At 39.1% G+C, this 14,219-nt stretch overlaps 3 protein-coding genes and 1 long non-coding RNA gene across 7 annotated transcripts; 3 read left to right on the forward strand and 1 right to left on the reverse strand.

Moving 5' to 3' along the window:
• The first annotated feature begins 905 nt into the window (after nucleotides 1-905).
• On the forward strand, nucleotides 906-3,066 carry COX4L (Cytochrome c oxidase subunit 4-like). 2 transcript variants are annotated; one of them, XM_020946914.2, is made up of 2 exons: nucleotides 906-1,047; nucleotides 1,116-3,066. In XM_020946914.2, exon 2 carries the CDS (start codon nucleotides 1,132-1,134, stop codon nucleotides 1,666-1,668), a length of 537 nt encoding a protein of 178 aa, XP_020802573.1. In that variant the 5' UTR covers nucleotides 906-1,047; nucleotides 1,116-1,131; the 3' UTR covers nucleotides 1,669-3,066. The 2 variants fall into 2 exon arrangements, with proteins under 2 accessions (XP_020802573.1, XP_020802574.1); XM_020946915.2 differs by having other exon boundaries at nucleotides 916-1,047; nucleotides 1,100-3,066.
• On the reverse strand, nucleotides 2,579-11,845 carry Ypel (Yippee-like). Of its 2 annotated transcripts, none has more exons than XM_086827893.1 (2): nucleotides 11,570-11,845; nucleotides 2,579-5,713 (listed from the first exon to the last, which is right to left on the reverse strand). In XM_086827893.1, the coding sequence occupies exon 2, from the start codon at nucleotides 4,974-4,976 to the stop codon at nucleotides 4,632-4,634; it is 345 nt and encodes a 114-aa protein (XP_086684019.1). In that variant the 5' UTR covers nucleotides 4,977-5,713; nucleotides 11,570-11,845; the 3' UTR covers nucleotides 2,579-4,631. The 2 variants fall into 2 exon arrangements, with proteins under 2 accessions (XP_086684019.1, XP_086684023.1); XM_086827897.1 differs by lacking the exon at nucleotides 11,570-11,845 and adding an exon at nucleotides 8,556-8,856.
• On the forward strand, nucleotides 6,648-7,838 carry LOC147645114 (uncharacterized). The gene is made up of 2 exons (XR_015270536.1): nucleotides 6,648-7,111; nucleotides 7,237-7,838. It is a non-coding gene; the product is annotated as an uncharacterized LOC147645114 (long non-coding RNA).
• Nucleotides 11,846-12,418: 573 nt separating the features above from the next.
• On the forward strand, nucleotides 12,419-14,167 carry ATPsyndelta (ATP synthase, delta subunit). 2 transcript variants are annotated; one of them, XM_020946910.2, is made up of 4 exons: nucleotides 12,419-12,503; nucleotides 12,723-12,927; nucleotides 13,003-13,214; nucleotides 13,984-14,167. In XM_020946910.2, the coding sequence occupies exons 2-4, from the start codon at nucleotides 12,729-12,731 to the stop codon at nucleotides 14,044-14,046; spliced, it is 474 nt and encodes a 157-aa protein (XP_020802569.1). In that variant the 5' UTR covers nucleotides 12,419-12,503; nucleotides 12,723-12,728; the 3' UTR covers nucleotides 14,047-14,167. The 2 variants fall into 2 exon arrangements, with proteins under 2 accessions (XP_020802569.1, XP_020802570.1); XM_020946911.2 differs by having other exon boundaries at nucleotides 12,728-12,927.
• Nucleotides 14,168-14,219: the final 52 nt, after the last annotated feature.

Here is a 14,219-nt window from a genome sequence, read left to right on the forward strand (position 1 = left end):
AAAACCTTATAGTACCTATTTCTATAAAACCTTTTTGCTCTAATTCAGGGCAGCTCCATATAATTACATAAGAGACCAAGCTGATAAACCCATTCTGGTTTAATATTCAATTTCAATTTCATTCCGGTCCCACGGCAATCAAGACATCAGAATTTCATACTTCCCGGGCCAACACACCCATCACCCACTTGAACAAAAAAAAAAATGGAAAATAATGAAACTGCTGACAGGAGCACAAATGGTTCACGAAAATATCAAATACGAGACCCTTTGCTGAGAAAAAAAAGGAAGGAAAAAAGGGATTCCTCTTCAACACCTAAAGAAGTTGCACGCATTCTGGACCCCCCCAAAAAAAAGGAAAGAAAATAAATAAAAAAGGACAAGACAATGGGAGCCTCAGCACCTCCCTTTGAGTTTGGTTGGGCGTGTGACAGATACAGCCATTTCAACTTTACAATCTCTTCAAATTAAATTGACCCACGTCACAATTGGTTGAGGAGCAAGGCAGCGGAAGGAAGGAAGGAAGGACTCCTTTTTCTCCTGTCTAGGCTGTCTGTCCCTCACATGTCAGTTTTTTTCCCCTTCTTCCTTTTCGAGGAAAACTAAAGGAAAAACGAATAAAGAATTAGTGGGGCAGCCCATTTGATTGCAGTAAGCATTTTCTGATAGTTGTTACACATCTGGGCAATTTAACCGATTTGGTAATAAAACCAATCGATTGGGGGAATATACGTCTTAAAGAACCTGAAACTAATGGTAGTTTAAAGAAATAAATAGTAATTTTTATGTATATAGATACTTTTGTTTAAATATCTTTTGAAGCGCTTTGAATTCAATTTATTTTATTAACTTGTTTTTTTTTTTTAAATCTAGGCATCCATGACCCTCCTGTCACTTTCAACTTTCGTTTGTCTACTTCTAGAACACGATTCCTAGAAAATTTCAGTTGCTTCAGACCCGGCCCCTAGAGCGGTCCTATTTTGGAATAGTCCAAATTTAAAAAAAAAAAGAACAAAAATTTTTGGTTGTGAAAAATTACTAAAGTGGGTAAGGAAAAAATCAAAAGAAATTTTAGCAACAAAAAACGAGAAAGGTAAAGTTTATAACCATTGCAGGTGCAGTGCCGTCATAATGTCGGCATTGCGACTGGTGCCTCGCACGCCGCCGCCTTACGTCAGCTGGCAAGTGGGGCGTCGCTTTGCCAGCGGCGATGGCGTCCGTCTCATGGTCGGTGACCGCGAGGTGGTGGGCTATGGCATCAACGGTCGTCCAATCTATTTCGACAGGTCGGACTTCCCGTTTCCGGCCATCCGGTATCGCACTGTAACGCCGGAGCTGTGCGCAATCCGTGAGAAGGAGCTGGGCGACTGGAAGTCCCTATCGCTGGAGGATAAGAAGCAGCTCTATAGGTATAGCTTCTGTCAAACGTTTGCCGAATTCCAGCATTTCTCGCCAGAGTGGAAGCTCACATTCGGGCTGCCACTGTGGCTAGTGGCCATTGCTTGTGGCATTACGGTGATGATGAAGACCATGCTGTACAAGAAGACGCCGGACACTTTTGACGATGATCGGCAGTCGGCACAGTTGCGCAGAATGATCCAGTTACAGATGGAGCCGATCACCGGAGTGTCCTCCAAATGGAACTACAACACAAACAAGTGGAAGTAGCTGTTGTCCTGTGGCCCACTTCCAGATCCTTAATTGAATTGCCGTACATACATACAAGTTTTTTTTCGTTTTAAGAAGCATGACAAGCAAGGAATCGTTCACGTTCACGTTCGTTAAACAATAGTTTGGGATCACAATACACCACACCAACGAGCGTTAACCATTGTTCGTAACTCCAACACACCAACAAACGTTAACCATCTTGCGCAATTCGAACACAACAACGGGCGTTAACCATCTGTCGTAATTCCAACACACCAACGAGCGTTAACGTAATTTGAGCACACCAACACTATCATTACGATATTCACAACACATTGGCAATGCAAACACATGAGTGCAGCGTTTTACAGACTTAACCTAATCTTGCATATTCGACGAAGTTTTTTCATTAACACACACAATTTAACAAAAATACATTTACAGAAATTGAAATGGATCTATTTAGGACACCCTGTTAACAAGACGAACTTGCAATTACATATGGAATTAATGCAATTACAATTACAATTACAATTACAATTACAATTGCAACTACAATTACAATTACAATTACAATTACAATTACAATTGCAACTACAATTACAACTACAATTACAATTAATCGGGCTTAAAGCAAATACATTACCTCCCTCGATCGGTTGGGCGGGGGGTGGATGTGGGATCTGCGCGCGCAACGGAATAAAAAACAAAAACAAAAATACAAAACACAACACTAAATGTTATGTAAAAACACGATCCTGTACCCTAACCGATGGCTTAGGCACTATTTATATATGTTAAATTATACAATGCAATGCTTCATTCAAAAAAGAAAGTGGTTATTAATTTTGTAGAGTTTCCCGAAGGAAAAGCTAGAGGTCTTTGAGACTTGTAGCCCACAATTTTACCCATTAAAGGACTCGATTGATTTGAGTTAAAAATGCGCTTTATTGCAATCTTGAATTGAGATTTGTTTGTTTTCTTTAATACATCTGAATCGGCTGCATGCGGTGTCATGTCGCTGACTGTACTTTGGATGTGTTTTAATGTAAAGGTGGTCTCGTTTTTAGTATGTATGTTTATGCACGTCGCAATGCACATGTATGTATAGTGGCATGTATGTATGTAAATACTAACATCAGTTTTTCTTACATTTTGTATGTTTTGTTTTTATTTTAATTTTTTGTTGTATGAATTCTCTGTTTTTGTTTCAAAATTTGTGTCATCATCATGGTGCATCACATGCATGGAGTACAGTAGTCAATGCCTAAATGGTCGAACAAAGCTCAAAGCTTATTCAAAACTAGGTTTTAAGTTGGAAAAGGGTATATGTGTGTATAGATCGAGTTTAAGTACGGCCAATTTATTAAGAGGAACACTGAAACTGAAGATAGAAACAAATATTCAGCAATTTCAAATGTACTCGATTGTTTCTCTTTTTCAAAGGGATTTGATTTAAATATTTTGTTTTTTAATTGTTTTTGTGTTTTTGTTTTATTGAACCTGGTTGTATTTTTTTCGTTTCTTGTTTCTCAATTATATTAATTTATTTTAATGCTACCACAAAATATATATATATATACAGATACATATATATATATTCCTCAGATACATTTATATAACTACTTAGAGAACATCATGTAACTTGAATAGTTCTTGGCAGTTATTATTTGCATATACATATTTTCATAATCCGTTTTGCTTTAAAAATATGACCTCACGCACATTGCATTACATTTTCTTAGCATTTCCTCTTGCCATCGCTCTGTCGATTTGATTAATGTACGATATTTGCGACATAAATACGCATTTCTCTTACATACACATAAATATACATACATATATGTATGTATCCTATGCATATATACATTTATATATATATATTTATATTTGTATCCTCTTAAAGTTGGGCATATCATATGCTTGTATTTTATATAATTTCTTTCATTTCCCGACCTCCCCCGGACAGGAGTATATATATTTCTGGGTTCCACTGGGTCCTAACTCCTCATTCTCGCTTTACACATTCGACAAAAAATTGTATTTTAAGTTTATCTCGCATTTGGGTTTTGTGTGTGTGTGTGTTTCAAGCTAAATTGAATTAAATAATTTATTTTAATTATTTTATTAAATAACTACTACGTTGAAAATGAGTAAATGGTGTATGTGTGTGTGTATGTATTTTGTTATCTGATTTTCCTGATTTCTTTTTGATTTCGCATGCCTTGTATTTGGGTGTTGCAAATGGTTTTTCTGCTGCTCTTTGTTTGTTGCTGCTGTTGTTATTATTATTAATTAATATTTTTGTTGCTAAACATTTCGCTTGTTTAATTGGCAGTGCAAGTTTTGTTTTTATTTTTGTTTGTGTTCGTGTTTGTTTGTTTTTGAAATTGAAATGATCGAATTAAGGCAAACTGCACGGAGAGTACACATAATTGAATCAACTTGCAACAACGCAAAATAGGGAAAGGAAAATAAAAGTGTGTAATGAAATTGAGATTAAGATTGAGACTGCAATTGAAATGAAAGTGTGGAAATCCTATCGAGCGTCCAGCGCAGAGATCCTTTTTCCAAGCCCAATCCAGTTGTGGTTTATGTGTGTGTGCATGTGTTTTGTATATGGATCGCATGTAGTATTTTCTTGGATGTCTGATTGGGTTTTTGTCCTATGCGATACGACGAGTTATGCACTATATAATAGCATATATACTATATTGTTGTGTACCCTAAAACTCGATCCCTCTCGTTTCCATTTGCATTTGCTGATTCTGTAACTGTTTGCGTATCCGTGTCCGTAATCCGATCCACTCTTCGCTTCGTCGCCAGACTTTAGCCATTTTGGGTAACAACACTCTTATGTCTTATGCCATGCCATGCCATGTGTGTGTCTTGTTGTGTGTGAACTCGCTGCTTTTCCCACTGCTGCTGCTGCTGCCGCTGATGAATGCTGAATGCTGATCCCATGCCATCGCGTTGGCCCTTCAGTCCCAGCCATTCTCCTTGATCATGTGCGCCAGCTCAATGATGAACTTGCCCTCCTTGTACTTTTGACTGGATTCGTAGGCATGCTCATATTTCCAGCCCAGCGGCGTCTTACAGCACTCACAGTATATATCGGCCACGGCATGGAGGCCAGTGAGCAGGACCCGCTCCTCTGTCTGGCCGCAGGCCACATTCACCACCGAATTGAACAGATATGCCGGCCCCTGGCTGCCCTGGAACGATTTCGAGATGAGCTCGTCGTGGGAGGCGAGGTGGGCGCGGCAGTGAACACATGAGTATGTCCGATTCGTGGACGGTAGATAGGCTTGAAACGTCTTCACCATTGTGTCGTGTATTGTGGATATCCGTTTCCGCTATCCCTGATTGGAGCTCCAAGCCTCTATATAAAGGAATCTGTAGACTGCACAATCTCTTTTTGGGGTTGTCTGTCCTTCAAAGGGCCCTCTTTCCTGAAATTAAAGAAGACACACTTTAGTAATTATTCACATAGTTCATTTTTGGCAGAAATTAGACAATTACTTATTGGAAAAGATATCTTACGAGCTGTAGAACGTTCGATACGACTCAAAAAACTACTATTTCAAATATGATAAGCCCGTCTTTAAATACATCTTTGTTGAATAAAACATAATCTTTAATATGCCAGCTGGTTTTACAAATTGTTCTGTTTTGTTTCTGCCTTTCATCATGATAATTACATAAAAACAACTGCAAACTCAAGTTAATAGCTATCTTTTCCTTACCTTGATAAGGACCAGAACACTATCACTTTCTGTTCCTGTCTCGGTTTTATCAGTGCTATATCTTTCGATCCAGCGGGCGTTGTTAACTGCTCTGTGCTCGCTCCACCGCAAAGGGTCCGTTAACGGAAGGGGCGGAGGAATGTGCGACCGCGGTTGCTGTCATTGAACGATTATTGTTGCAATCCGTTCGCTATGCCACCTCTGTCACCTCTGCGATGTCGCTGCTGCGGTTCCAATCCCGATACCCGGTTCCCGGTTCTGCTTTCGATTCCGATCACAAGCCCCGGCTATATCAGATTTCCGGCTGCCAAAGAAAACTGCAAGTAAAAGCCGTAGGAAGCAAAAAGGTGAATTAATAATGCATGTGTTTGTTGCCTTTGCCGTTGTGTGTCTGTTATGCAAAGCTGATTTCAAGCCAAGGAGAAACAGCCAGAAAAGCAGGGTCAGAGCCGCTGCCACAGGGAAAGTGTGATGGGAGGCATGGCGATGGTGCAAGGGGGGTGGGGGCAAAGCCGTGGCTATAGATATGGTCAGGGCATTTCCATTATTGATTTCCATTTGCAATCTCTTTGCCTTTGGGCGTTGGTAATTCCAGTGAGCAACCCCCGCACCAAAACCGAGCAGAACACTGCCACACCAGACTACCAACCCATGGATAATTGCCGCACCGAAACCAAACAAAGCCGGCAAAATATAGTCCAGTTTAGCAAATCAAAATGATACCCTCTGTTCAAAGTCGGATGCTTTCATCAAGCGCAAGAGATGCTCAACAAATCGTTTTCGATTTCAAAATCAATTTAAATTAGTTTTAATAGAAGGCAACCAAAATGCAGGTACGTCTTTATCTAAAATTTGGAATATCCTTTTTTTCTAAACAATTTTAGTATAAAAATTTCAATAGAATATGTAGATAAAAATATTGCATTGAATATTATAAAAAAAATGCCATAAAGTTTGATGTACCAATATTTCTGTTATCGAAAAATATCGAATTTATCTTATAAAACATATCAATATAATTGATAACAATACAAATAATAATTAGACAACTATTTTTAAAAAGTTTTTTTTTTTGTATTATATTTAAAATTTAGAACTATCCTTTTTAAAAACCTCTATCTTATTTAGACACTTTTTTACACTTTAGAATAGATCGTATATATCGATACGTTAGGGAATCGATTTATATATCGACCTTAGTAGTAATTATTGGTACTGTATTCATATTTTCTGCTTAGTTTAGAATTCAACAAGGCTTCTATGCCACACAGATTATTGGTATGTAGGCAGATTACACATAATTAACGAAGGTAATCATCTCTCAGTAAAAGCTTAGTAAGAACTTACAGCTTCTATATAAATCACAGCAAATGTACTCTGCAGAAGCTTAAAGGGGCTTGGTAAAATTGAAAAGAATTCAGTGGTTTCAAACAAACCCACATAACTAATTATTTTGCTCTAGCTTTCATATGTAACTTGCACAGATGTATGTACTTATTTATAATGATTGTGAAATACAATATGCCCTTAACCTAGATACTGGATATTAAGAGTGTGGCAAAAATACACCTTTCAAGTTGCACATGTTTTTGGCAAAACTTGCTGCAATTGCCAGATGGAGATCTCTGAGAGAATCCATTAGCGCGTTTAGATGCTAAATGATTAATGGGCATGGCAGTGCTTGGCAGTAAACAACGAATCATCGCCCCAATCAAGTGAGTGACGCTCTAAATCTTTGAAAATAAGCCCAGGTAGGGCAACATTAAATGGGACAAATCTGTGGCTACCCATGAGTGGATGCGCATGAATAATGCCAATTGGCATCTTTTATTCATTCCAGCTGGGCGCCGTATCGATATTACCCGCCGCCTTTGTTCCTGCCACCAACTCCTCCTGGCAAAGCCGCTAATTGTTATTCACTGACCGCCCCGATGATGTTTACCCATTGATAAGTGCGCAGTAGGCTTGGTATGAGGAAGTCGGTACAGACAATGACCGATTAAACCTATTCCCCGTATTCCCCTCGTGCCTGAAGTTAAGTGGAAGTCCCGATATGAGTGGGCGATACGGTTGAGTGTTGCAAATTGGACAAACTTCCATGGAATCTATAAATGGCGTAAACATATCATTGAATTGAATCAAAACCAAGGTCGATATCCCTCTGAATGCCAAAACAATTATATTTCCATGTTACTATAGACATTTGTCCATAAAGGTTATCATACTTATAAAATAGGAAAATTAAAATTTCAGCTTAAGCTTATGCTTTAAATATTTACTATGTATTTTTACCAGGTTTAAAAGCAAGCTCTTTTTATGGTTTTAAAATGTTGTTTTTTAATTAGTAAGTAATAAAAAATAACAACTAATGTTTTGGAGTTAAAATACTGCTGGCAGATGATTAGCATTGAATTTTACTAATGACTAAAACATAAAGATAACGTTTTGTATTTTATCATTGCATTGCTGCTATTATTTTGACCGCAGTTGTATTTGTTCATATGGCCGTCTGCTGTACTCTGTTGTCCTGTCTGCTTTTTGCTTTCAACAAGTAAAAGGAATTGGCGGGTTCGGTTTTCGCATTTGGATTAACAGGTAAAAATGCAATTCACCTTATAATTAAAGCCTCATTCACCCCTGGGCCCCCGCTTTGTTTCTCCACCGTTTCTCCCTCCCACACGCTCCTTCATCGGCGCCTTCTGTTCAATCTCCAAAATGCAAATTGGCTGCCGACGGCGACGTCGCTGCCACCATCGCTGCCTGCACCGGCGATTTGAACAAAGAAACCAAAGGAGCGGGCAGAACAAAGCGCAGAGAGAGACAGATAGTGTAGCAGAGCAGCAAGGAGAGGAAAGAGAGCGACAGAGAGTGCATAAAAGGGAAATGCACTTGGACCCAGACAACAAAGAAATTCGCGTTTCCCGCCCCCTTTAACGGTTAATTAGCATTTCAATTAGGAAATCTGTCTGCCAAACTTAATTAATTAAACTTTATCATCGCAGTAGCAGTAGCAGCAGCAACAGGAGAAACAACAAACACACACACACACCAGCGAGTTCACTGAACCACAAAAAAAATACAAACAATAAAATACATAAGATAAAGTAAAGATAGAAGCAGAAGAATAAAGGAATCCCGCAAAAGTTCTTTGTCACTCACTTGGCGATTTCTTTGGCGGTTCTTTGCAATTATTCTTCAAATTGATTTCTATTAATTTTTTGCACCTCCGTTTATTTTGTTTACTTTTTTTTTTTGCGTTCGCTCTCTCAGTGTTTTGGGTTCTTCTTCTTGGCACGACGAAACGAACAAGCAAAGCGCGCAGCGCGAACTGTGAAAAGCGAATGACGCTGCTTTGGTAAAAAAAAATCGCAGGCCAGCAGCAGGCTGAGGCAGCGACGCCGGCGTCGAGTCGGACGACGACGCAGCAGGTGGCAGAGACGTCGGCGATAAAGGACAAATACGAAATGGGAAGAATAAGAAGACTAACAAATAGAACACGATGGGACACGACCATCTGAATACCCTACATTTTGACGGTAGTGGAACCCAGTCGAGATTAACTAAATTCTATCCTAGGCTAACTTTATTGGAACATATTGCTTAAAGATCATATATGTACAATATACATACATATGTACGTACATACCTTTCTATAAAGCGAGTAACGGGTATTAAAAGCTTGCAAAAACAACAATTGGAGCAACGCATAATGCGTGCTCAATGAACAAACAAATTACGTGCAATTTACAGTTGCAATCAAGACGCCGCCGCCGCCGCCAATGCAAAGAATGATATGCTACATATGAAAAATTGTGCGCTGCAAAAGGTAAGTGTACAGGAAAGCAAAGTGCAATTGCCGTTAGAAGTATTAACCATATTCTTGTTATTGCACTCTGTCCCGTCCCCCCTACCGACCCGGCTCCGACCCACCTTGTCACTCTGTCGCCTACCAATGGCTTTAAATGTGGGCAGGCAACAAAGTGGCTTTTGTCATTTTCTTACTTCTTTTTTTTACAACTTAATGAACGTGCGAACAGTGGTGGTCAAAAAAGTAAGAAAGATATACTGAATTGTTTTCTATTAAAAATTAATATGTAATGTTAAGTAAATATTCTTAAAATTTAATACTTGTCATTTACTAATGTATAATTTATGATGTCGAAATACTACCTTTTCTAGTGTATTACGACCGATTAAAGCAGAAAAATATATACTATATAGAAATGGTTGTATTAATAGCAGATTTAATGGCAGACAGCAGAGGGAATTATGTATTTATGCAATAATGTGGCGGTAATTAGGGCTATAGAATTGATGAAATCTTTAACGGGTCTGTTTTAAAATTAGACAATTTTAATTTCCGGGAATCTTGAATCTGTACTAGTGCCAAACGTTTAACAGTGTTACCTATTTTTTTTACCCCCACTGCGGTGGTAACAGCAACAAGCGACAGCCGTGTAACGGTAAGTCTGCTCATGTATCGCGATTGTATGTCAGCGTCGACAGCGGCGCAGACTGAGGCGGAGGCAGAGGCAGCCAAGTGACGGGCGTCGCGTGTTGAAAGCAACAACTTTAACGGTACTGTGCTTGCAACAGATCGAAATTAAAAAATAAAAAAAAAAATATGCACTCTACAATATCAGCTGTTTTTGTCGTGGTTCTGTTGGTTGACAAATACGTATTAATTGCCATAATTTCTTACGGGCAGACCGCAATCTCTGAACTTCATTTGCGGCTGATTATTGTTTATTGTTTACTGTTTATTCTTCGTCTACGGCGAAGAACTTTTGCGTCGTTCTCTCTGGGTTTCCTTTTCTGTTATTATTCTCATTTGGCAAAAATGCAGGGTATTTGATGAGGTAGATTTGTTATCACTCGAACACAAGTGTAATCAGGCAATGTGACGTAAATCGTACCTGAGACTATTTAAAATATTTAAAAAATTATTTTCTATACATTTAGTCATATATGTATATTAACAGGGTATACAGTGTTCTAATTAACTTTAATAACGCTTCAAACGCAAAAACAAAAAACAAAACAAACGCAATGGTAGAAGCGAATGAAGAAACAGCAACAAAAGAGGAGCCCGAAGAAGAAGAGGAACGCGATGGTAGCAACGACCGAACAGTGACGCCCCCTGTACCTACTCTCCTTTCACCACGTCCCCACAGATGTTTTTGTTGTTGGTTTTGGCTGCCGTTTGCTTTAGCTGCTGTCATTTCGCTCGCCCTGCTGTTTGGGGTCAAAAGCGTCAATGGCGTCGCTCTTAAATAACTTCTCTCCGTTGTTCTTATCCCTCTTACTGCTTTTTTCTCCCTCTCTACCACTCTCTTTTTCCGGGGGATGAGCGAGATAAAATTCTGATTAATGGCGGGGGGAGAAAAAAGAAAGGGAAAACAAAACAAAACAAATCTAACAGCTGATGCAATAGAAAGAGAGAGAGAGATCGCTGGACTAAGCTTTGGATCATGCGGATATATGTCTATATACATATGCGTGTATATGTTTATTTATATATAAAACCGCATTCGATTGTGGTCGCTTTTCTTATCAGAATATAACATGAAATTTATTGCGTTGCGAAGTCGCTGCTGGTCACTGCGACGCTGGCAGAGACAGGCACAAAGAGAGAGCGAGAGAGAGGGCGAGAGGTAAACAAAAATACACAACAGCTGCGGCAGCTCACACACATGCACACACATGCGCAGAAACAAACAAAAACTGCGAAAATCCTGCAGACCCCCTACAATCCCCCCCACCGACCCATCAAATTTTTCAACAACAAAGTCAGCTGTGTGTGTGGTAGAAGGGAAAGGAGAGCAAAACACTGCGAGATCGAAAATCAGAGGAATGAACTTTAAGACAAGCTCTCTCTCCCTCTCTTTTTTTGGAGTTTTACTAACAAAAGGCGCAATTTGTTTAACAGCTGAAAAAGAAGAAAACACAAGCACGTACATAGACACAAAACACAAACACACACACGCCACTTACATACATATGTATATGCAGGCAAAACAAAATAGAAAACAAGAAGAGAAGAAAAACAGCTATCTATACATATAAACAGTTTTCTGATGTTTTTGCAACTGCGTTGGCCTAATGGTGTGACAGAGGGGAAGGGGGGATTAACTGTCGAACGGCGGACTTAGGTAAATGTTGCAAACACTTACGTTCTGTGTGGTTGCTTGCTTGTTTGTTTGTTGTCTTGTTTCAAACATTAGAACGAACACTGGCTAGCGCACGACAGCACACACACAGCCACAGAGAAACGGGCAAAAAAACCAGGCAGCGACTTGCCAAAATGGCACTCTTCTATTCTCTTCACTTGTTTAATAATGCAGCAGCAGTTTGTTTCTGCATTGTTTCGTTTCTATTTCCACACATTTGTTGTTGTGTTGTACTTTTTGTCAGTGTGACCAGATGGCAGACGCATAAACCCCACGAAATAGTGTCTAGAACTCGGAGCTTTTGAAAGGTGCGCGGGAAATTGGAAAAATCGTTCTATTACTGATATATATAAAATTAAATCGCTCGTTTTGGGAGTTTTACTTAACATTTATTATTGTTCTCAGGACCACGCCATTAACTAATGAAATTAACGTGTTTGGTGCATACAAAAAATGATAAACAGAGTCATTCAGGGCAAAGAATTTTAAGCTGTCTTCAACAGTTTTGGGTTTTTTGTATAATAAATTGATTTGCAAGACATAATTAAGGCAAAAAACTTTGTAATGACAGTTGAATGTCTCTCATGTTTAATAATTTTACGATAGCCTGGCAACTCTGTTTGGGGAACTAAAAACTTTTTATATATATATTTATACTATATTTTATTTAATATGCACTTGAGAATTTGGCAGAATACTTATATAAATTAATTAAACTTTAATTGTTCTGTTGTTTATATATTTTCTAATTAGGCGGGGACCAATGGGTAGGTTTAGTATTTTTTTAGCACTGCAGATTTATTTTGCACTCATGTGCTTTGGTATTTTTTGTGTAGTCGTCAGTCGGTCACTCTGATTGGACATTTTTGGCAAAAACAGCGGCAGATCGTTGAAGTTTTCTCGTGTTTCTTTTCGCCACCACTCCAACTAGAAAAAGGTGAACATAAAGGGAAATCAAGCACTTTTCATTGGCTTAATGCGCCGAAGAATCCCAAGGCTAATTTCCACCGCTTGGTCGGAGAAAAATCAATTGATAGCCGCTTGCCCGCCGCCGCCTTAACCTACAAAGTTACATAATTTGGTTATTTTGTTGTTAAGCTGCTGGATAGCATGAAAATTGAACTCTAATGCTTACATCTTCTACTCCACCTTGCAGTGCAGGATGTCGTTCGTTAAGAATGCCCGTTTGCTGGCCGCCCGCGGCGCCCGTCTGTCCCAGGCCCGCAACTACTCGGACGAGATGAAGCTGACCTTCGCCGCCGCCAACAAGACCTTCTACGACGCCGCCGTCGTCCGGCAGATCGATGTGCCCTCCTTCTCCGGCTCCTTCGGTATCCTGGCCAAGCACGTGCCCACGCTGGGTAAGTCCGTCAGCTTGAGAATTGCCTCGTCCAACTGATTATATCACAGCGCTTATCAACCATCTCTCTTTTTAGCCGTCCTCAAGCCCGGCGTCGTCCAGGTGGTGGAGAACGATGGCAAGTTGACCAAGTACTTTGTGTCCAGCGGCTCGGTGACCGTCAACGATGACTCCTCCGTCCAGGTGCTGGCCGAGGAGGCGCACAAAGTCGAGGACATTGATGTGGCCGAGGCCCGCCAGCTGCTCTCGAAATACCAGTCACAGCTCAGCTCCGCTGGCGACGATAAGGTGCGATTTGGTTTTGTTTAAAGCGTAGCCTTTGTAGTCTTTATACGTTAAATAGTTAGTTTTTAGGGTTTTTGTGGATTTTTATGCTTAGGGTTCTGTAAATCTATATTTTTTTTTGTATAATTAGGCTAATTTTTATTTCATACCCTCAGGATATTATCTTCAAAGGTTTACCTTAGATTATATTAATATTTCTTTGAAGGTCAATATTTTTTCAAGTACGGAAATGCAAATTCTTAAATAGTATTCTTTATAATCTACTTAAGTTCGATTTTAATACTTATAAGCCTTTATAAGTATGTTTATATAACATAAAAGGTGTCTTCTAGTGAATATTTAACTCTGATAAGGTAAAGTTCTTCAAAAGCGTTAAGTATTACACGCAATTAAGAATTTTATGCTTTTAAGGCTTTCTAGTGCATGTGGACACCTTATTTGGTTCCAAAGTATTATCTATGAAGTGCACATAGTCGTAAAAAAAATGCAAAAGTAATGTTTAAGCAAAAATTGAGACTATGTTTCAATTTAAACTAAAAGTATGCCGTAGCTTAACTTAGGTAAAATGTAAGAAATGTCTTAGAGTATATGGTTTTAAAGTCAGAAAAGCTTCAGGAAAAGCAAAAGATCGGCCCAGTCTTTAGATACCAATACATAATATTATTTATAAGCTAATAAGTCCTCTAACTATTTTTAGATACCAATGTGCATTTAATTATAAGCTTGTGAAACCTGTAATTAATCGTTTATCCTTTATTCTTGTTCATTGCAGGCTAAGGCCCAGGCTGCCATCGCTGTGGAGGTTGCCGAGGCGTTAGTCAAGGCCGCCGAATAGACGTAATCACCGCCACCAACAACAGAAACAGTAATAACAACAACAACAAAAACATCCACAAAACTTGATGCTTTGTGTCTGAAAATATAAATAAAACATAACGATCGATATCCCCTCAAAAGCCTGAGCGTTATGAAACAATAAAAAAAGCGAATCATAATATGGTATTATAA

The sequence above is a fragment of the Drosophila serrata genome, unplaced genomic scaffold, assembly GCF_035046125.1.
Source record: "Drosophila serrata isolate PLE 108 unplaced genomic scaffold, ASM3504612v1 contig_12, whole genome shotgun sequence".
NCBI classification, from domain to species: domain Eukaryota; kingdom Metazoa; phylum Arthropoda; class Insecta; order Diptera; family Drosophilidae; genus Drosophila; species Drosophila serrata.